General features: G+C 36.7%; 1 protein-coding gene across 3 annotated transcripts in view; it reads left to right on the plus strand.

The window, feature by feature from the left end:
- Nucleotides 1-24,018, plus strand: part of DHX30 (DExH-box helicase 30) — a 195,591-nt gene that overhangs the window by 76,380 nt on the left and 95,193 nt on the right. For all 3 annotated transcript variants that reach the window (XM_033931942.1, XM_033931944.1, XM_033931945.1), the window contains exons 7-8: nucleotides 835-987; nucleotides 15,304-16,134. In XM_033931942.1, the coding sequence (XP_033787833.1) occupies nucleotides 835-987; nucleotides 15,304-16,134 (984 nt within the window). The remainder of the gene's footprint in view (nucleotides 1-834; nucleotides 988-15,303; nucleotides 16,135-24,018) is intronic.

Here is a 24,018-nt window from a genome sequence, read left to right on the forward strand (position 1 = left end):
GACTGCTGGGCCAAACTCGGGGACTGCGCCATCTTTGTTTTTCCCCCTAGCGACGCCGGCGCGTTCACTGCTCATTTTCCGCTCGTGGACTCACTGAATCGAAACTTCTCCAGCCGCCGGCGACTCGCCATACATTCCCACTACGGAATCGCCGTGAACCGGGAGTTATAGCATGCTCAGGAAGTAAATTAATCGCTCAAAGTAGCAAACCCCTACGGAGCTCAGATTTTATCCTGCTATCTGGTAGAGTGACGTCACTTCCTTCCAAGTGTGTGTATTTCTAAGTGTGTTGTTCTTCCCGATTATTTTTGGGTCATTGTGAACTTAGTCATCCTTAAACAGTTAATTGGTCCTTTGGTCCATATACCTTTCTTGGTACAAGAGAAATGCAGGTATGTCTAGGAATTAAATTCTGTCATGTTTCTCTTTAAGCAACTAATTAAAAAGGGTAATTTTTTTTTTTCTTTCTTCTTGTAGTCTTATAACTTACCAGTACATGAAAATTCTACCCTCTTATATCCTAATCTGTTTCTCCTGCCTTCCTGGTCCAGATTGCCGATAGTGGCAGCTAATAATTTGCACTGTGTTGGCAGAGGAAATTGCAATAAATTCAGGTCCTTGCATATTCCTAATCAATACCAAATCAGAAGGTGGAATGGCTCGAACTGTTAAGCAGTGGGAGCTATACAATATTCCCTGGGTGTATCTGGAGTCAACAAAACCAGTTTATTTTTCATTGAAGATCATTGTCTAGTAAGATATAATTTGACCTCCTTTAAGGGCAGGTATGTTTAACTAACCTTCTCTCTCTTTCTCTGCTGAATGATCCTGCAGAACCTTGGCTTGCTGGACAAGAACAGCCGTCCTTTGACCCATGCCATGTACAACCAGTCCTCTCTTCAACAAATACGTGATGAGCAAAGGAAACCGGTTTCATTCCAAGTGCCTGAGGCCATTCTTCAGAAGATAGAGAACTACTTGTACAAAGTAGGAACTGCTGTTACTCAGAGGATATTTAATGATCAGGACAGGGATGTTTTGTATTTATAAAGTCTGATTTTTCTTTATGCATGGTAAGTGCAGAAAGAACTCAGCAGGTTTAATTTTTTTAGGTTTATATGCATCATGCAGTGTCCTATACAATCCTATTTAAAACCGTGCAAGAGGCTTTAGCGCTGGCCGGCGCGCTAAATGCTTCTCTGCTGCTCCCATAGTCATAGAGTTCCTTTGAGCAACACAGAGCATTCAGCACACTGGCTGGCGCTAAAAACCTCTTGTGTGGTTTGTAAAAGGGGATAATAAATAAGGTATATATTATATAATTTATTACAGGTGCTTGAACATCTCCTTTAGCATCATTGTGAGATGAATATCCAGTGGGTACAGGAAAACTTAATTGTAATCATGAGGAAGCAAGCATAATATGAGCTTGGTGGTTCTAGTAAAGTCAACATACATTAGAGAAGTGGAAACCCACAAATGTTACAGCCAATTCCACTGTGTTTGCTCTCTAATTCTTGATTCCAGTGCAACGGATGTAGAGGTCCTGAATAGTTGGGTAATCACTAGTGTTGCCCGATTCACGATTCGAATCGATTAAAAAAAAAAAAAAAATCGGCCTCCCGATTCGATGACTGACCCTTCCCCCCCCATGCCTTCCTAAAGCAGGAGCGGAAGCGCTGCCTCTTGTTGGCCATCCGCTGCCACTCCTGCTTGAGGGGGGAGGGTCAGTTGGAAAGGCCTGCATGTTCCCCCAGCTTCCCAGCTCTTACCTTAAGCTAATATGGCACCTTAACACAAAAATCAATCTTATTGAAGTATCGTGGAGTGATACGGCTTGGTCACCGTTTATGTAATTTCAAACTAAACTGGCAAGAAAAATCTAATAAATTGGGTTATAAAGATAATAAAAAGATTGAAAGGACAAGTATCATTAGCAGAGGTAAGGTAAACGAAACAGAATTCTGGTCACATTACAAACTAAAATCCAAAGAAGGATCAGAAATAAACTTCTTAAATGATTGGAACAACCTCAGTGAACAAATTCTAGACACCATAGTCCCCAAAAGAACATATTCCAGAAAAGATAGACCAGTCAATATCTGGTATGATAAGGAATTAATGGATCTAAAAAAAGAACTACGAAAAATGGAAAAAGTCTGGATTAAATCTGGTAAGGATGAAGACAGGATCAAATGGAGAGCAAAGGTTAGAGACTACAAAACTATGATCATAGAAAAACGAAGTAAACACTACCTGCAAACAATTGGCGAGGTAAAAACCAACAGTAAAGAACTGTTTAAACTTGTCAATACTTTATTTGAAGTTGATTCCAAAAAACGAACAATCATGAATTGCCCCCCAACTGTTGATACACTGGCAGACTTTTTCTTTTTTTTTTTAATTCTTTATTCCTTTTTAATCATTCAACAAGTGTAAAATAAAGATCATACATTTGCTCAAAAACAACACTTGATAAATCCATCAAGATAATAACAATTGTATATATATATATAAACCCATAACTCACCTCCCTTTCTTAATTCATTTTACCCTCTCTTCAAATGTACAATCCCTCCCCCCATCCCTCCTTAAATGATTTATTTTCAAAATAAAAAATGGCGTTTATTCATTACAAAACAATGTTAATGGCTCCCATATTTTAAGAGTTTTAAGACTTTTTTTTTTAAATTTAGAGCTATGTTAACAGAGCTGAATGGAACAGGGTATAGCTATGGAGGCATTAACCCTCTACTTCAAGAGGCTAAAAAGAGTGATATTACAGTCTGAAGTCAAAACACATACAATTTTACACAGACCTGCTAGAATCCATTTTAAAAGAAATAAAATAATGGTGTCAGAAGTTGACAGCCAGTGGCAAAAGTGACTTAGTCGACATGTCAGCCTTTGCTCGTTTTAACAAAGGTTACAAATACATCTTAACGGTAATAGATATCCTGTCAAAATATGCAGGGGGCCGTGAGTTTAAAAAAAAAAAAACGGTCATGAAGTTACCATAACCTTTGAAACAATATTTAATTTAGGGCGTACACCTGAAAAACTTCAAAACAGACAAGGGTAAATAAATTTTAAACAAGTCTCTGAAAATTTTATTAAAACAAAAAGGTGTTTGCCATATTGTGACCCATAATGATATTAAAGCAGCTGTAGTGGAAAGATTTAACAGGACTTTAAAATCCAAAATATGGCGCTATTTTGACATCTCACAACCCCTTTACTTAAAACTCTGCCTTTATAACAGAGGACAAGGAACAGGTTTTTTTTTGAGAACTTTTTTTATTTCTGTTTTGTTAAAGAGCCGGGACATATTCAGACATGTTTAAACACACCTCCCCCCCCCTTGGTTTTATCAGGGGGCTGCAAAGGGCTTATCAGCCATCACCATGACAATCTGGGAGTTGCCCATCCCCACAACCATTGACTAAAGTTTCGTACTGTTTGTTAAAAAAACAGGAAAGAAAAAAAAATGCAGGCTGTTCTAAGCTGTTTCTGCACTGCTCTTAAAACCTAGCATCTGTTTTAAAAACAGGAAAAAACCAAAAACAGCTGTAAATGTCTTTTCTTTTGTGATCTGCCCGTGCATTGCTTTAACCATGAGCTCTTAAAACCTGTCTTTTAACTTAAAAAACTGTTAACATAAAGACACTTCTTTTTCTGCCCACATCATTTCTGGGGTTTTGACTAATTCTGTTTCCGGTAACATCATCAGAAAATGAATTTCCATCTCATCAGAAAAACGCATTTCTGGCGCTTCATTTACCCTGTTTCCACCTACAGCATCAGAATGTACATTTCCGGTAGGGCAGGCACTCCCATTTCCGATGATGTCATCAGAAAGCATATTTCCGGGGTCAAACATGCCCCCATTTCCGGTGATGTCATCAGAAAGTGCATTTCCGTTGATGGGGCGGGGCAGGGCCACCACCATTCATTCCTATGGGGGTGGAGCATGGGCGGGGCTACCACCATTAATTCATATGGGAGAGGCGGGGCATGGATGGGAGGGGGCGTGGTGTGGGCGAGGCCAGGGCAGAGCTATGGGAAAAGTGGATGTGGTGTGGGCAGGGCTAAGGGAAAAGTGGGAGGGGTTTGTGGGTGGAGAGTTGGCGGGGTTTGAGCAGAGAGTGGGCATGGATTAACCCAGAAGTGAACGCTGATTGGTTGATCCTTACCTCTGACAGCTGTCAATCATTTTGATATGAGGTGTACCCATTATACTACTGCCCCCTATTCCTGGAATAAATTACCTGAGTTTGTCCGTCAAGCCCCTTTCCTTCCTGTGTTTAAAAGCAGACTGAAAACCCACCTTTTTGATATAGCTTTCAATCCTTAACCTGCATCAAGGGCTGAATGTTGTAATTTGCACATTCTCTCTGGAAGTTTTTTGCCTATGATGTTGGTGGAGGAGGTTTGAGCATTTATGCCTTACCCAAAGAAAACCTGAGGCTTTTTCTTCCATTGAGAGTGGGCTCTCTAATTTAAAGAATGGAGTATTTACATTGAGTATTTATTACTCACTTTCACCAAATTTGGATATAGTATTAAAAATAATACTAGAACAACAGGGTAAAAAGATAAAAACAATAGCCAGACAAAAACAAGTGGGTTTGCAGGGAAGGGATAAGTTACAATAACAAAAGGGGCTATTCGGACATGGTTGAGGCTGTCTATACAAAGGTCTAGAAGGCATTTAGAGCATGGTGCAAGGGCAGAAACGAGGAACCTTTTCACAAACCAATTGCTTTAGTCCTGGTGTTTCTCCAGGAAGTGATCCAAAAAAACAAGGCAAACAACCCCACAACAAATATGTAACAGAGAGAAAGTGGCGAAGGAACCATATACAAGATGTGTACGGTTTCTCCATGAAGGCCTAGAGATGGGCCTAGCAGTCAGATCACTTAAGGTGTAAAGGTCCTGAAACCTCCCATCAGTATTCTTTTCACCTGCTTACATTGTTGCAAACCGAGTTCCAGTATAGGGGATAGTGTGCCTCAATCAAGTATATCTTAACAGAGTTTGCATTTCACTATCTAGCTGGGTTATGGAGCACAGAGGCTTCTTCGATTCAGGAGTTGAACAAGAGTAAAAATATATTAATTACTTAACTGTTCAGATTGCATTCAGGTAGGTGGCTTGTTTGGCCCACCTTCTTTTTGCATTTTAAGGTTTATATCATGTTTTTTAGGCATTTTACTTTCAGAGCAGAATAGAACTTTAATTTTTATTCGGGGCATTCACTGTATCCCCTCCTTTTCTGATATTGGTGTTATTAGGTTGCTTTGGTACAAACTGAGGTGGTACAGCACAGCCCACGGGAAGGAAGTAGAGCTGAAGAAAATGATTGATGCCTTCTGCAAAGAACACACGATAAAGAAGGTAACTACCCAACTGTTCAGGAACTCTACACCCGTCTACAGGAAAGAAGATTATTGAGGTAAGAACCTACTCGTTCTATAACTATTGTAATAAAGTAAGATTCTAGGGGCTTCATGGTGATCTTTTTTGGCGGTATGAGTGAGTACTTGTGCGATTCTATGAGCGACCTTAGACACATTTTCAACCCTTTAATACCTTCTTGTACAATCCCACTCTATTCCTGGACAAGTGGGTAGTCAATCCCATCTCACAAGATCTCTTGTAGGAAGCTTCATTTACATGTTTTTGATCCTCCCCTCTTACCTCAGGACTACCCTCTGACTTCATTGTCTTCCTACAAGCGAGACAGTAGGAGCTAGTCTTTTCTGCTGATGTTTATTTTTTTCCTTAACTTAAGTATTTTTCGTGGCTTCAGGTACCAATTAATCTAGGAAGATCCAGAGAATTGAATGTAACGGCTTTCACAGAAGTAACAGTGAGCAATTAAATATATCACTTTTCTACATAGTCCCCATGTAAGCCAACATATTTGTTTTATCATTCAACTAGCTTCTGCATTCCTGTACAGAAGTTTTTTGGCTGCTCCTGAAGTCAGGTGAGCACCATTTCCTTTACTTCATCATCGGAGGCAACCTCGCAGCATTTCCTTCAGTGAACCAAAGATGAGATAATCACTAGGTGCCAGATTCAGGCTGTAAGGAGGGTGTGGAAGATGTTCAAACCCAAGCTGTTGCACTGTCGCTTCTGCTGTAAGAGGACGTGATTTGTCATGGTGCGGCAAGACTGTTTTGGACAACATTCCTCTTCTTTGGCTGCGAATTGCAAGCTAAGGTTCATTTCGCAGCAATGCACAGTAATTTTCACTGTTCACTGTTTGCCTGTGCTACGTCCATACTAAGTCCATTTCCGATCGTGGATTTCCACAGGTTTCACTTCCTCTGCCCAAAGAAAGAGCACTACTGTATGTTGTACTTTGATGGTGCAATCTTGCCATGGAGCATCCATGTTTCTGATCTCATGGCTGCCACACGACTAAAGGCCAAGCGCTGCTCTGTGCGTGGACAAACTATCCAACAGACAGTGCGCGAGTACTTAATTTGCATTTCGCTAGCTCCATTCCGGTTATCGCGTAATTTAACAATTGCCTTTAATTTTTGATTCACTCTTGTTGAATGATCTCCCGCTAGGCCTAGATAGATAATCCAATTTCAAAATATTTAAAACTGGACTAAAGACCCATTTTTTTAAGTTGACATTTGGAATGGAGGACTAAATGGTCCATGAGAACTTAAGTTTTGCTTTTCAATTTAGAGGGATTAATTCTCTATTTTTTATTTACTTATTTATTAATATTGTTGTTCTTGGTTTACTACTTGTAGTCTTAATATTTTTATTTGTATTTTTTTGTTCAAATTCTTTATTTGTTTTCAATCTTACATCAAGTGCATAATAAAACAATACAATTAAACACATCACTTGACATTCTTTCTGATTTATCTTACAATACATAAAATTACCACCCTCCCCTCCCATCATTCCTCTATTATATCCCCAATAAGAAAAATGTAAAATATACCTCCCCCTCCCCCCCAATCATTATTTGTATTTTTTTTTTATATAATTCTTTATTCATTTTAAAACTTTCATCAAGTGTACAAAAATTGCAACACAATAACATAGATTTAACCACTTGTACATCTTATCATTATAACTTATAGTTGTAAATATAACCCTCCCTCTCCCATCCTGAAATCCTTTTAGTAATTTTTATTTTTCATATAATAAAACCCTCCCCCCACCCCACCCTTATCTTACATATTAAATATAGAAATATTAGGAAAATGGCATCAATCATGACAAAAGCATTTGACAGAGTTGAATGGGATTTCATGTATCAAGCATTGGAATGGTTTTTCATTATTTGTATTTTTATTGGTTTTTTTCTTGTCAAAATTTCTTCAATAACACAACAATATAAAATATAAGTACAAACCATATGCATGACATAACTCTGACTCTTCAGTATATGTGTACAGGAAAATTCAGAAAAGGATCCAAAATCAAACATCAAAAGATCCCCCACCAACCCATCCCTCTCTAACTGTCCCTAACTTCAACCATATCCCTTTCTTATTAGCAATTTTATTTTGGAATGAATTTTTTTTTTTAATTTCTTTATTCTTTTTCAAACTTACATCAAGTGCACAAAAAGAACAACATGAAATACTATCATATAACACTTGAACATCATACATTATATTCTTTTTTTTTCCATTATTTTTTATTTTCAAATTTTACATAAAGTGTACAAAATATTAAAATACAATTGATAAATACATAGTATCACTTTTATATCTAATACATTATATATCTAAGTTTGATTTTCCCCCTCACCCTCCCCCCACCCTTTTATTACTTTAATATAATATTTTTTTTAATTTTCAAATTTTTCATAAAATGTACAAAATATTAAATTACAATTGATAAATACACAATATCATTTTTTATCTAATAAATCATATTCTAAATATATTTTTATCCCCTCTCCCTCCCCCCACCCTTTTATTATTTTTTTTTCCATTCATACATATTGTATAACATATTATATAATATTATATAAATATTATTTTCATTACCCCCCTCTATGTGTGTCATAAAAAAGATACTTTAAAGAAGAAAAGAAGAAGATTAAATCTTAATATTTATTCATTACAGTATTTTGTCAATGGCCCCCATATTTTTATGAATTTAGTATATGTCCCTCTTTGTATTGCTATTGTTCTTTCCATTTTAAATATATGACATATTGTATTCCACCAAAATGTATAATTTAGGTTATTATGATTTTTCCAATTATTGGTTATATGTTGAATGGCAACCCCTGTCATTATTAATAAAAGCTTGTTATTTTCTGGTGAAATTTGACTTTTTTTTCTCATCATCATTCCAAATAATATTGTATCATATGATATTGCAATATGATTTTCCATCAATTTATTAATTTGTGGCCAAATTGAATTCCAAAAAGTTTTAATATAGGGACAATGATACAATAAATGATCTAATGTCCCTGGTTCTAAATTACAGTGCCAGCATTTATTTGACTTAGAACTGTCTAATTTTTGCAAACGTGTAGGGGTCCAAAAAGCTCTATGTAATAAAAAGAACCAAGTTTGTCTCATAGATGCTGACACTGTACATCCCATTCTCCAAGACCAAATTAGTGGCCATTGAGATGCATTAATTTGATGCTTAATCCCAATGCTCCAAATATCTCTTAGACCATTTTTTGGTTTTTTATTCAAATATCCAGATATTAATTTATACCACAATGCGGCTTGATGTCCTAGGAAGTCTGCTTGAAAACATAAGAACTTTAAACTATATTGATTATTTAATGTTTTCCATTCAGGGAACCCAACCTGAATGGCCTGCTTCAATTGCAACCATTTAAAACTTTGTGTTTTATTAAGACCAAATCTATTTTGCAATTGTGAAAAATCCAGCAGTTTATCTTCTGAAATAACATCGTCTAGAGATCTAATGCCTGCAATAATCCAGTTCTTCCAAAGGATTTGAGCTCCGCCAATTTTGATCTTGGAGTTTATCCATATAGATTGATTAGTTGATTTGTTTATTGGGATAGGTGTTAATTTATCAATAAATCTCAACGTTTTCCAAGTATCCATTAATATTTTATTTTCTCTGTATCTTCTAGGCATATTGATACTTGGAAGATGAACTAAATGTAGGGGAAACATAAGGCGCCATTCTAAATATAACCAATCCGGTGCATTATCCATAAGTTCTGGGAGGATCCAATACATACCCTGACGTAGAATATAGGCTTGATGGTACCTATAAAAATTTGGAAAATTTACCCCTCCCTCCTTAATTGATTTTTGCAAAGTTACTAAAGCTATTCTAGGTGTTTTACCAAGCCAAAGAAATTTTGTTAAAATGCTATTGAGCTTTTTATAAAAGGACCCCTGAAAATAAATAGGTATCATACTCATTTGGTAGCAAACTACAGGTAATATCATCATTTTAATAGTTTGAACTCTTCCCCACCAAGAAATATGTAATGGGTTCCATTGTTCACATAACTCCATAACTTTTTTTAATACATATTTTTCATTTTCTTTTACAGTATCTTCAATTGTATTTTTAACTTGAATGCCAAGATATTTAAATCCTTCTTCTTTCCATATGAATGGAAAAATATCAAATAATCCTTTTACACAATGAACATTCAAGGGTATAATTTCAGATTTATTCCAATTAATTTTATAACCTGAAAATTTGCCAAACTTATCAATTAATTCCAATAAAGAAGATAAGGTAGACTCTGGATTTCTCAAATAAAGCAAAATATCGTCAGCATAAGCCGAAATTTTATATTCCATATCTGAATATGGAATACCTTGTATCTCCCTCTTTTGCTGTATTGCTAGCAATAAAGGTTCTAATACAACATCAAATAACAAAGGAGATAAAGGACAACCTTGTCTAACTCCCCTCTGCAATTGAAAACCATCAGATATCTTATTATTAATATTTAGTCTTGCAATCGGGAAGCTATACAATGTTTTTACCATTTGTATAAATCCAGAACCTATACCAAACCATTCTAAAGCTTGATACATAAAATTCCATTCTACTCTATCAAATGCTTTTTCAGCATCTAATGAAACTGTAAAAGCCGGTTCATCCATTTTTTTTGATAAGTTTAACATGTGAAACAATAGTCTAGAGTTATTAGAGGAATGTCTTTTAGCAACGAAACCCGTTTGATGCATATCTATAATATGTGGGAGAGCTTTGGCTAATCTCAAAGCCAAAATTTTCGCTAAAAGTTTATTATCAACATTTATCAAAGATATAGGTCTGTAGTTTGAAACCAAAGTAGGATCTTTATTTGGCTTAGGCAAAACAATTATTATTGATTCAGCCATAGTACCTTTAATATTACCTTTTATAAGTTGTGTCTGATATAAATTTAGTAAATGTGGGGAAAGGATATTTTGAAATGTTTTATAAAATTCTACTGTATAACCATCACCACCTGGAGCGGATCCAACTCTAAGAGATCTCAATGCTGTTTCTAATTCTTTTAATGATATAGGTTCATCTAAACTCCGTTTTATATGATCAGGAACCTTAGGTCCATTAATTAAATCTAAAAAATTTTTTCCATCTTTTTGTCTCTCCAAATAAGGCTCGGAAGAATACAGGTCCTTATAAAATTTTAAAAATTGTTTTAATATTATATTTGTTTGATTTGTTATTATACCATTATCATCTTTTATTCCATTAATATTCGTTTTCCTTTTTTTTACTTTAAGATAATTTGCCAATAATCTCCCCGCCTTATTAGAATTTCCATAATACATTGTTTGCTTGGAAAACAAATCTTTTCTTATCATTTTTGAAGTTAATTCATTATATTTACCTTTTGCTTTCAAAAGAGCTTGCAAAACTTCGTTTTCCCATTTACTTACCAATTTAGCTTCTAATATTTTTATTTCTTTTTCTAATTCTATATATTGTATTTTAATCTGTTTCCTAATAAAAGCTGAATATGATATAATATTTCCCCTCATAGTTGCTTTAAATGCATCCCATACATTCTCTATAGATGTATCCTCCACTAAATTTAGTTGAAAAAATTCATTAATTTGTATTTTAAAATTTTCCAAAAATTTGTCATCCACAAGCAATGCATTATCAAATCTCCAAAGAGGTCTATCATTTTCTAATTGATCTAATTGTAATTCTATCCATACTCCCGCATGATCTGAAATAATAATAGGATCTATGGAAGCTTTAATCACTTGTTGCACTTTATTTGTTGAAACAAAAATATAATCTATTCTTGAAAATGATTTATGAACCTGTGAACAAAATGAAAATTCCTGATCATTAAAATGAAGAATACGCCATATATCTTTCAAATCACATGATTGAACCAAATTATCTAAGCCTAAAGATTTTATACTTTTACCTGGTTTTTTATCCAATAATGGATCCATTACAGCATTAAAATCTCCAGCTACCACTAAATTAGAAGCAGCCAGTGGTAACAACATATTCTGTAATTTTTAAAAAAATTCTGATTGATTCGAATTAGGGGCATATATATTAAACAACGTCAGGGTATCATTTCCCATACCTATATCAATATGTATCCATCTTCCATGTGGATCTGAATTTTTTACCTTAATCTTGGCCATACATTTTTTATTTATAAGGATTGCTACCCCTGCTTTTTTACCCTCTGCTGGAGCAAAAAAACAATCCTTTACCCACCCACCCGATAGTTTCTGTGATTCCTTTATATTAAGATGGGTCTCTTGCAGACAGTAAATATCCGCATTTTGCTTTTTTAAAAATGTTAATACTTTTTTCCTTTTGATTACGTGATTCAGGCCATTGACATTAATAGAATATATCTTAAAAGACATTATACATTTTATTACTTCTCATTATAATCTTTTTTTCCTCTTCTTTCTTATTTAGAATCCAAAAAATGTTTTTCATGACACACATATTTACCCCTGAAGTATCCAATCCCTTGTTTATTTTTCCCTTAATCATTCTAGTAATTACTCTCAATTTCCCTCCCTTTCCCACCCAATACAATGGCTGCTTAAGGATACACATTGGAACTGTAACCTAAAACATTCTCCTCCCCTCTAGGCATTCAATATTCAATCAAATTCCCCTTCTATCTATTTATATTAACCCTTGATATTTTTAGTCGTATTTTCATAACATTTCATTAATGTATCTTTATCCATTTAACAGTTTTTTTTTTTTTTTTTTTATTAATTTATATTTCCTTGGTATTATTATTTACATCATAAATTTCATCTTAAACCTTTCTTCAGATATTTCAATATTTCATATTTTTATATTTATTTCATAAAGTCATCAAAACCCATCTTATAATTTTACATTAAAATATCATAGGTTCTGGTTTAGAAAGAAAAGCTTTTAGTTTTTCTGGATCCTCGAAATATAAGGATTTATCTCCAGATGATACTCTCATTTTCGCTGGATAATATAGACCATATTTAAAACCTTTTTCTTTTAGTTGAGGTCTCATATCTAATAGTCTCTTTCTTTTATTTGCTGTGTTTTTGGCAAAGTCCGGTAAGAACCATATTCTAGATCCTTTATAATTTAGGTTTTTGTCTTTCTTTGCAGCATTTAATATTTCTAATGCTTGTTGGTATCTAAGCATTTTGAAAATTATTGGTCTTGGCCTATCTTTATTTTCTGTATTTTTAACTGGGATCCTATGCGCCCTTTCTATCTCTAGTGGTTGTTTCAAGTCCAGTTGTAATATTTTTGGAATTAAATTTTCTAGAAAAAGAATAGTATTTTTTCCCTCTAAATTTTCTTGTATTCCAAAAAGTTTAATGTTTTTCCTTCTTCCTCTATTCTCATAGTCTTCCAGTTGATCTTTCAATTTGTTTAATTCCAGACTATCATTTTTGCATCTGTTTGTTTCCCTTTCTATGATCTCCATTTTAGATTCTAGTTCAGTTGTTCTTTTGTTATTACTTTCCATTTGTCTGTGAATGTTTAATATTTCTTCTTTCATTTCAGACATATTGGTTACTGTTTCCTTAAGCATTTGCTTAATTTGTCTTAGTTCTTCCATAACTTCTGCTTTACTCAATATGTCAGGTTCTTCAGCCGGAAGTGGTATCTTGCTTGGTGTTATTTGATCTTGTTTTTGTCTTTTTGCTGACGTGCCAGCCTCATTTTTGTTTTGTCTGGTACTTGCCATGTTGTTGTTTCTTTTTTCCGTGGTTTTTATTTCTTCAGGTTTGTTAGGGATCTTAAAATCTCTTTCAGTCACAATTTTTAGTAATCTTTCTTTGATATCTTATTACATCAGTGTTGCGTTGTTCTAGCACTGAGAAAAGTTGAGGAAATATCAATTTTCTTTAATTCTCCTTTGTTATGTTTTGTTTTAGTTTTGGCAATTCTCTTCACATTGACTTTCCAATCAATAATAGAGAATAATCCTTTTTTCTCTCAGGATTTTATTCTAACTTTGGCAGCAGGAATTTTATTAACTGTTTTTTTTTTTGTTTTTTTTTCCCTCTCCTTTCAGTTATATCCCCCAATGTCAGACTGAGAGAAGAAAAACCATATTTCAAAGGGGGAAATTCCTTCTTTCTTTGTATTTAGATAGTTCCAATCTTTCAAGCTCTCTTTAAATTATTTATCTCCTTTCTCTCTTGTATCGTATCACTCCAGTATAGAAGGCACTCTCCGTTTCTGACTCTTTCACTCTCAAGTTTTGTCTCAGTCAAATAGAGAAAGGTAATATAAGTACAGAGCTTTATATTCTATAGAAATCAGCTATAAGAAGCCAAGTTTACAATTTTTTTTTTATTTTCTGTCCTCAATCTTTTACCGTTTCAGTAAAAGAGAGAAAAAATTGCCAATTCTTTATCTTCTTATTCTCAGATCAACACGAGCAGGGAAGTACAGCTTTAAAACTGCCACAGTTCTAACAGTCAGTTATTAACGATCTTGTATCAAAATTGATCTCTCTTCAATTTTTCACCACCTTTCACATCTTTTCCAATATCATCTCCTTAAAATCATCAGAAATTGGCCTCACCTTTCTCTTTTCTCTATGAGAGCTGTATCTCACCGTTCATCAAAGAAAACTTAGAGAGATTTAATAATCTGCATGAAAAATCATAATAAAGAAAGCAAACCCTTTCTTCTAGGGCTTCAGTGCAGTCCTGGCAGTATTCCTCTTCCTTCGGTGATCTTTCCACCACTGACAGTTCTTCCGACAAAATTTTTAGTTCTTTTTATTTTCCTCCGTCTGCACTCGATAACAAACCGCCCCAGCACTGAAGAGAAGGCGTCTTTTTGACTCCTTCCCTCAGATTTCAATTAAATTTCGGCGGATAAAGGAAATATTGTTCCGTTAAATGTTTGAAGTTAACATGAAAAAACTCAACTTGAAAAGGCTCCGAATCAGCGCCGACAGGAGAATTAAAACCGCCACATAAATCAACTGATAGCAGCCTCATATATCGTTTTTTTAACTGTTCCAGCAAACCTCCTTTCAATCTCCTGCTGTTTCAGTAAAGAGAAAAATCGCCTCAGGGTCTCTGTTTAGCGCGGGCAAGAGAGGTCTGCTTCAAACCGCCACAGTTTTATCTTTCTTTAATTTTTCTCGCTGCCAGTCTCTCTCTCCCAATGCCCAATTTCCAAACCTTTCACTCGTTGGCCAATTCAAATTTTTATCAGCTTTCACTCACTGCCTCGCCGTTTCAGCATGAACAAAAGCCGGCAAAAGATTCAATTACCTTCCCCTCAGCTTTTTTTTTTTTTGATGTCGGTGATTTGATGTCAGGCACTCTGACTTTTTCCGGCTGTTATTTTCACAGACTTCAAGTTCAGGCTTGAGAGAGTAACATCAACATCAGTAATAATTAAAATTTTCAAGAAGGGAATAATATTTTTTTTATCTTTTGTAGCCTAGATGAAGAGGAGCTTTGCGATTACACGTCCATTCGTGTTCGCGTTAAGCCACGCCCCTCCATACATTATATTCTTAATATGTAAATTAATTAAAAACCCTCCCCCCCTCCCATCTTTCTATACAATCGTTAAAACTATCATATTCCTTCAAAATTTCAATTTCGCTACATGAATTGTTATTGATATGTATGTTTGAATTTCTGTCCTGTCAAAAACTGTAGGTCTTATCTGTAGTTAAATTTAGCCTGTAAATCACCTAGAGCTGCTTGACCAGATAAGGCGATATCGTAAGTTTTAATAAACTACAAAGAAAAAAAAAAAAACTTTGCTTAATTGCAAGTGCTTTCTTTAATACTTTTTTTTCTTCTTTCCTCTTTTTAATAGTATCCAGTGGACAGCAAGTCGGACTGTTTGGAACTAGAATCGTTGATTTCTGAGGCCGACTCAATGAATCTGGACCAAGAGGTTAGCAACATCAGTGATGCCATTACAGGGCGACCATACACTCCATTGTCTAAGCTGGCGGAGACGCGCCTCAATGAGAACCTGCTGGACCTCTGGAGGAAGCGGGCTTCTCTGCATCAGGAGTTGCGGGTACTCCCAGCAGACTCTCAGAAAGACGCCATCGTATCTGCCATTGAGAAACACTCTGTGGTGGTCATTGCAGGAGACACGGGCTGTGGGAAGACAACCCGTGTTCCCCAGTTCATATTGGAACACTATATCACAAGTGGTAAGGGGGCTCAGTGCAACATGGTGATCACCCAGCCTCGCCGCATCAGTGCAATTTCTGTAGCCCAGCGTGTTAGGCATGAGCTGGGACCTGGCCTGCGCAAGAATGTGGGCTTTCATGTGCGGCTGGAGAGTTCATTGCCCCCAAGGGGTGGAGCAATGCTTTTCTGTACAGTAGGCATCTTGCTAAAGAAGCTGCAAGGGAACCCTAAACTAGAGGGTATCAGTCATGTTATTATTGATGAGGTCCACGAGCGAGATGTGAATACAGACTTCCTGCTAATCCTGCTGAAGAGGATCCAGCACCTCAACCCTGACCTACATTTGGTACTGATGAGCGCTACAGGGAACAATCAACTCTTTTCACAGTATTTTGGTGGATGCCCAATCATCAAGATACCAGGCTTCATGTACCCAGTGAAGGAATATTACCTGGAGGATATCCTTCCAATGTTGGGTAGGAGATCATCAGAGCTCTTTGAAGTGAGTACAGTATACCATCTCTCTTCCTCAATTTCAAGCACTCGCTTCCTTTTTTTTCTCACTGATCAGTTTCCTGTGTCATGTAAAAGAAACACAGCAATTAAGGTAATTGAAAAAAGGATTTAGCAACATTTGCAGGGCTTCTGTAGTTTTCTGCCAAAATTATTTATTTTGATTCTAAGCCCCTGCAGTGAACAACATTGAGAAATGGACCAAGTAATCCATTAGTTGCAGATGTACCAGACTTTCCAGTATTTTAACAAAGAATGGAATTTAAGCAACAAGGCTGTAATTTGATGTTAGGGTAACAGATTTTTTTTTTCTATTTTTAATTACTGGAGTGATATGCCCTTTCTCTGTGGGAAATTCATTATATTTATGTTTATTAAAATCTTTATATAACACATATACAGCCAAAAGAAGGTCAAAGCGGTTTACAATATAATTCAATCAAAATTAAAAGAACTCCATTTAAATAGAAAAGAAAAGGAAAAGAAGAAAAAAGTAACATTTCTTTTTTTAAAAAAAATTCTTTATTCATTTTTGCATGTTACAACAAGTGTAGCAGTTAAACTCATATGAACTTAAAGATACACACTTGATTAACTCTCATATATGCATTAAGTATAACATTTCATTACACATTAATATTCTGTAATATTTTAAATATTATATAAGAAATCTAATATATAAATTATTCTTATTGAATAGAATAACCTCCCCTCCCCTCCCTCCCTACTCAATAATACATAGAAGTATCATTACTATGAAACTATTCAAATAATCATGTATTATGAAATAACAACAAGTAAAGCCCACACATTTCCCCCCTAATCAAATATCTTATCATGGGAAAAGTTAATCATTCATTACAAAAATCTGTTAATGGTCCCCAGATTTTCTGAAATTTACTAAAATAACCTTTTTGCGTTGCTATTGTGAGTTCCATTGTGTATATATGACATTTCTAATATGACAATCTAAATTAATAAAATTTTACAATTAATAAATAAAAATAAAAAATATAAGAATATATAAATGCAGATTAAAGTCCTGAATTTACAACCCGTCAGTTGAAAAAGGCCAATTGAAAAAAGTGTGCCTTTTAAGTATCTTTTAAAATTTTGGAAAGATTCGTCTCAATTCTACAGGCAAACTATTCCATAAAATTGGAACTAAATTTTTTTTTTTTTTTAAATCTTTATTCATTTTCAGAAATTACAACAAGTGTACAATAATCACTCAGAAATATATTAATTAATCACTTGACAATCTTATTTGTAATCCTCCAAATATATAAATATAAAAGAATCCCATCCCTCCCACCCATATATTAATAATTAACAATTATTAATTATTGTCAGAATATGGGGTACCACTACTCTGTTAATAATCACCTAGACACATAGAATAAAACTAACCCCCCCCTTTTTTTTGTTTTTTTTACTAAACCGCGATAACGGTTATTAGCGGTTATAAACTATCTTAATGCCTCAAATCCTTTAGCAACTACGAGACCTCTTTAGGATGAAACATGTTCTTCAAAATTCAAATGACAAATCAATTATAATTCCCAAATACTTAAAGCTGTTTACTATCTTTATACAATAATGATCTGAGGAGTCTAATTGAGGTGTTGCCTTATCTCCTGAAATAACAGCATGCTGTTGTTTTTGACATATTTAATATTAATTTTTTTTTTTTTAATCTTTATTCATTTTCAGTCTTACATCAAGTATACAAACATCAAAACAATACAATTAAACATATCACTTGACAATCTTTCTACTTTATCTTATAATACATAAAATTACCACCCTCCCCTCCCATCATTCCCTCTATTATTTTCCCAATATGAAAACCAATATATAAAACCTCCCCCTTCCTATCATTAGACGGTGTATATTTCATTAGAAAATGAAGAGAAACATTTAATACTAATTTAATAATAATAATAATTTTATTCTTATATACCGTCATACCGAAAAAGTTCTAGTCGGTTTACAACAAGGTGAGCTAATGCATGGGATACAGATAAAATACAAATTAGAATAATGGACTTAAAAACAGATAAAGATAGGAAGCATTTACAATATAATGCAGAAAATACCGGCATGGCAGGGAAAGAAGTAATACATAGAACAGATAAAAATACATCAAGTTGAATATAAGGAGCTTGATTGAAAAAATGAAGCAGAATGCATTAAGATACCATCCTATCAAAGAGTTGGGGTCTTTAACAATTTTCTAAAATCAAGATAGCAAGAGACCTCTAACATAATTTTTCCAAGCCATACATTCAATTTAGCGGCTTGAAATGAGAGGGTTCTCCCAACTATTCTTCTATCTTTTTTTAAGCCGTCTAAAAGTGGATCTAAATCTAATGTTAAGAGATAATCTATGGACCAATAGAATGTCATCTGCATAAATATACGTACTAATTCCCAATTCCTGAATTTGTCTTGCAAGAGGACTCAAAAATATGTGAAACAAAATTGGTGATGGGGCCGCATATGACTCATCCATTCAAACAATTGTTTTTGAAAAGATAATGGTGCTGTCCCCGATAACTCGGGATTAATTCTGTGAAACTGGGAGGGTCCTATTCTTTGCTCTTGGCCTCCTCCAGAGATGGAAGAAAGAGCTGAGGGTGTATGGAACCTGAGGCCTTGTCTGCACATTGGCAACCTTCTGCCATCCATCTGAGATTCATGCTCGTTTCTGGGCAAGCACCTTGCTCTATAAGTTATTCCCTAGTGCTTTCTAGAAATACTGAGATTTTCACAAACTCAGGGTTTACACAATTACTAGATAACTCATCTACAGACCAAATATAAAGAAAATGCTGGAGTCATTGACCAGTTGTAGAGCTAATAGAAAGGTTTATTAACAAATGGTTGGAAACAGTGAACAAGAAAACAAACTAAGATTTAATTGTGCCAACAACTTACATGTAACCAGGAGTCATACAGAAATCACTATCCAGTAGTTTCACTGTATGTAGCTAAGGAGGTTGTGGATAGGCTGTCTTCACTAGGCATGTGTAAAGCTGTATCAGGGCCTTGGCTCTGGTCTGCCTCATCTGTACTAAGTCAGACCTCTTGAAGGGTCGATTAGGGCACTTTATAATAGTAACTTTCTGTATGACACAGCAGAATGTTAAACCCTCACAACTCTTAGAAGATATTCTTGTGCAAACAGCATCTTACAGCTTGGTAATGCACCCCAACTCATGAGTTCCTTGCAGAAGGCATTGATCATTTTTCTCAGCTCTGCCTCCTTGTCTCCCTGAGCCGTGCCCCCTCTTTTCAGTTTTATCTTTTGCAAGTGAGTTGAGAAGGTCTCTTCATCTACTCTACATTAGATTTATTATTTTTGCATTTTAATTTGACTTTTTGAGGCTTTTCTCTACTACAGAGGTTCCCAAAGGATGCAAACACTATGGTCTGGGAGGGGCCACCCTTCTGAAAGACATTGAGGTTGGTCTAAGATTGGCCAATTTGAAGGTTTCTGTGGCTGTCCCAAGGGTCCTCTACCTCCAAAATTCTATTTTGAGCATTTTTGGACTTTTGGCTTTTCTCCCACTGGCCATTTTTTGGTGCCAAAATGCAGTAGTCATCTTGGATTTTCTGATTTAGTTTTAAAAGTCTTTCTGCCTCAAACACCTTGATTTTGCTTTAAATTGATTTTAATGGACTCCTCAAGTTGTTTTAATTCCATTTCTTGCCAAAATTGTGCTGAAAGAGTGTCAGAGGAACGTTCATGTACTGTGGGGCATGTGAGGGGGGGGGGCGGGAGTCATGGACTTGGTCCCCTCTTGTCCTTGGAGTCGCAGAAAGCTCAAAAAATAGGTAGTAAAGCTCTTCTAGAGTCTTCTAGCCATGATTTGGGTTCTGCTGCAAAGTGCATTTGCATGGACACCTTAGACCCAGAGAAAAGATACAAGGTAGACTTGCAGAGGACCTCTGAGGGTCCAGGTCAGGTTTTTGACCCTGATTTTGTGACCCTGATGTATGTGGCATTAAAAAAAATATAAAGGGTGGTCTGCTCCATTGGAAAACAGGCTGGTAGCACAGAAGAGTGAGTCTGCTGCCAGAAGGATGCTGGGCTGTATAAAGTAGAAGGAAGAAGGTGTTGATGCCCCTATACAGGTCATTGGTGAGGCCCTACTTGGAGTATTGTTTTCAGTTTTGGAGACCGTATCTGGTGAAGGACGTAAGAAGACTTGAAGCGGTCCAGAGGAGGGCAACGAAAATGATAGGAGGTTTGCGCCAGAAGATGAATGAAGAGAGACTGGAAGCCCTGAATATATATACCCTAGAGCAGTGTTCTTCAACCGCCGGTCTGTGGACCGGTGTCAGTCCGCAAAATTTTTCTGCCGGTCCACAGGGCCTTCTGTAGTGTTCTGAGATATCCCTAGTGTGTTTACTATGAATCTGTAGTTTTTCGCACTTTTATGGCAAGAAGACTTTTGTTGGATATTTAATAGTGCTTGCCATTAGCCAGTTTAATAGTTGAACAGGTCAACAGGGCCGGCACGTCCTTCAGGCCCAAGACAGCGTTCTTTAGCTGCTGGTCCACGGTGCGATCAATGCGGTGTCTTCGAGCCGGCTCCCTGAGTGCTGCAGTGCACAAAGCCGTGGGAAAAGGCTCATATGCGCGTCCTGCGCCTTAACCGGAAGCCTTCTCTCTGATGTCGAAACGTCAGAGGGAAGGCTTCTAGATGAGGCGTGGGATGCACAAGAGGAGCCGCTGCCCACAGCTTTGTGCAATGCAGCACTCAGGGAGCCAGCCCGAAGAATCCGCGTTGATTGCACCATGGACTGTCCCGAACATAACACAGGGGGCAGGCCAGAAGGCAAGGCACATGGAGGGAGAGAGACAATAACGGTAGGGGAAATAATTTTATTTTTTTTATTTAGTGATTGATTTGTCTGTTCAGGATTTTATTTAGTGATTGATTTGTCTGTTCAGGAAGAAATGCATTTGTTTGTTTTCCTCTGGGGTTGTACAGCTTGCAGAGTCTTGCATCTTAAGGTTTGTTTATAAATATTAGTACTTCTAGTTTTTGGTCCTACATTTGCATGGGATTATCTGTTTTCTGGTAGGAATGAATGTCGAAAAGCATACAGTGTGCTTTGTGTATTTTAATTTTGTGGTTTATCATTATGTGTTAATAAGATTATATTGTGTGTTTATATATGAAAAATGAATGGAAAAAATGGTGTTATAATTAGTATTATTATGGGGGCGGGGTCTGGGCAGGCTCTGGCCTGCGACTTAGCCTGTGTTTTGGATTTCGGCCCCTTAATGTGATTGAGTTTGACACTCCTGCCCTAGAGGGTAATCAAGGAACTAAAAGGGGCTATAGCTGAACTGCTTCAACTAATAGCCAATCTGTCGATCAAATCGGGAAGGATTCCGGAAGACTGGAAAGTGGCGAATGTCACGCCAATCTTCAAGAAAGATTCGAGGGGAGATCTGGGAAACTACAGACCAGTGAGTCTGACCTCGGTACCGGGAAAGATGGTAGAGGCGCTGATAAAGGACCGCATCATTGATCACCTTGATGGACACGGTCTGATGGGGACCAGCCAGCACGGCTTCAGCAAGGGGAGATCTTGCTTGTCAAACTTGCTGCACTTCTTCAAGGGAGTAAACAGGCAGTTAGACAAGAGCGAGCCAATCGACATTGTATATCTGGATTTTCAGAAGGCATTCGACAAGGTCCCACATAAACGACTACTTCGAAAAATTGCAAGCCATGTAATCGAGGGTGAAATACTCATGTGGATTAAAAACTGGCGGATAGGAAACAGAGAGTGGGGTAAATGGACAATACTCGGACTAAAAAAGCGTCATGAGTGGAGTGCTGCAGGGTTCGGTGCTTGGACCTGTGCTCTTCAACATATTTATAAATGACCTGGAAATTGGTACATCATTTGAGGGGTGCATCATTTGAGAGGGGTGCAAGTTCAAATTCTTTCAACCTTTCAAAGATATTTTTGTAGACTTTCTGGTGAGAAGACCGGAGAAAGCAGCCAAGATATGAGAGTCTGTACAAAGGCTGCTGCATATTGGAGCAATAGAGCCTGTTCTGGATATAGACTCTAGCTCAGGAAGATACTCCATATATATTACTGTGCCCGAAAAAGAACTTGGGGTGGTAGCACAGGTGGTGCAGCTCCTGCAAGAGCTGGGGTGGATTATCAGTTTCAGAAAGAGCTACCTCAAACCTTCTCAATGTCTAGAGTATTTAGGGGTTCTATTCAACACGACAGAAGGTCATGTCTTTCTTCTAGAGCCATGCAAACTGAAGCTCAGAAACCAGATCATGGAGATTTTTGCAAAGTCAGCTCCTATGGCCTGGCATTATTTGCAGGTGCTGGGGTCGATGGTAGCAACCATAGAAGTGATTCCTTGGGTGAAGGCCCATCTTCGCCCACTTCAGAGCGCACTTAACTCCCTACTACCAAAAACTCCACTGGCTGCCCCTTGAAGCAAGAGTGCTGTTCAAATTTGCCTGTCTCTGTTTCAAATCCATTCTTGGTTCGGCCCCCATGTACTTGGTTCCCCATTTTAACTTAGATTGTTCATCCAGACCCACACGCAGAGTCCATCTGTTTAACCATCCAACACTAAAGACCTGCCATTAGAAAAGATACCTGAACAGAACACTTGCTTTCCAAGCAGGTCAACTGAACAATTGGCTGGGTAATATTATCACGCACTCCTCATCCTGCCTAAGTTTCAGAAAATTAGTGAAAACAAACTTGTTTAAATTGATTTGTAACCTAAGACCTCTTAAGCCTTATCTCTTCCACACTAACTGAATTGTTTCCCATTTTCTCTTATGCCTTACTTGTTTCCCGTCCACCCGTATATTGATTGACTTTACTTTGTACCTATATTCGCTGATTGTCCAGCTCTTCTTTATTGTAAACCGCCTCGAAGTACTACGGCTTTGGCGGTATATAAGAATAAAATAATTATTATTATTATATTGGTCACCTCATATGGACTAGCTCCAGAAATAGTTGCCCTGGATGTCGGAAGCACACCCTTCAACCACATTCATTATCCAAGGGATTGCCTATTCGCATGACGACCTAGGTGATCCTAATGACAATGCCAGTCTTTACAGCTGGAGAGTGCATTGCGAAGGCCACCCACTACAGGGACATTGGTTACCTTCCCAGAGGAGATGGTCCATCAACAGATCAGAATTGAGAGCCATTCAATTGACCCTGCTGTTCTTCCAGTAGTGTCTGGAGGGCAAAGCAGTTGGAGTTTTCTCAATGTGTCAGCAGTGATATATGTCAACAGACTAGGGGGAACCAAGAGTACCCTCCTAAAAGTAGAAGCTCGGTTGTTATTCCGCAGGGAGAAAGTTTACCTACAAGCCATAACAACAGTTCCTATAGTGGGAGTGGACAATGTCCAAGTAGATTATCTCAGTTGCAGGACCATAGATTTGGGGAAATGGTCCCTATTCCAGATAGCTTTCAATTGCATTGTGAAGTGCTGGGGGTGGCCGACATTTGATGTGATGGCCTGAGTGAACAACAAGAAGCCTCCTCACTTCTTCAGTCGAAGATTAGAGCCCGGAAGTATTAGCATGGATGTCCTAGTGCAATCTTGGCTAACCAAGGAGCTGTTTTATGTGTTATCCCCATAGCCAATGATAGGCCAGGTCATTTGAAGAATTGCAATCCACAAAGGATTAGTAATCCTCATAGCTCTGGATTGGCTGTGTCAACCATGAAATGTGGATCTAGTTCAATTACAGTGAGACAGTTGTCTCAGGCTACCTTTGCATCAAGATGTTCTGTCACAGGGTCCCATCTACTTAGACAAGCCAAAACGCTTTTGTCTTACAGCATG

The sequence above is a fragment of the Geotrypetes seraphini genome, chromosome 2, assembly GCF_902459505.1.
Source record: "Geotrypetes seraphini chromosome 2, aGeoSer1.1, whole genome shotgun sequence".
Taxonomy (NCBI): domain Eukaryota; kingdom Metazoa; phylum Chordata; class Amphibia; order Gymnophiona; family Dermophiidae; genus Geotrypetes; species Geotrypetes seraphini.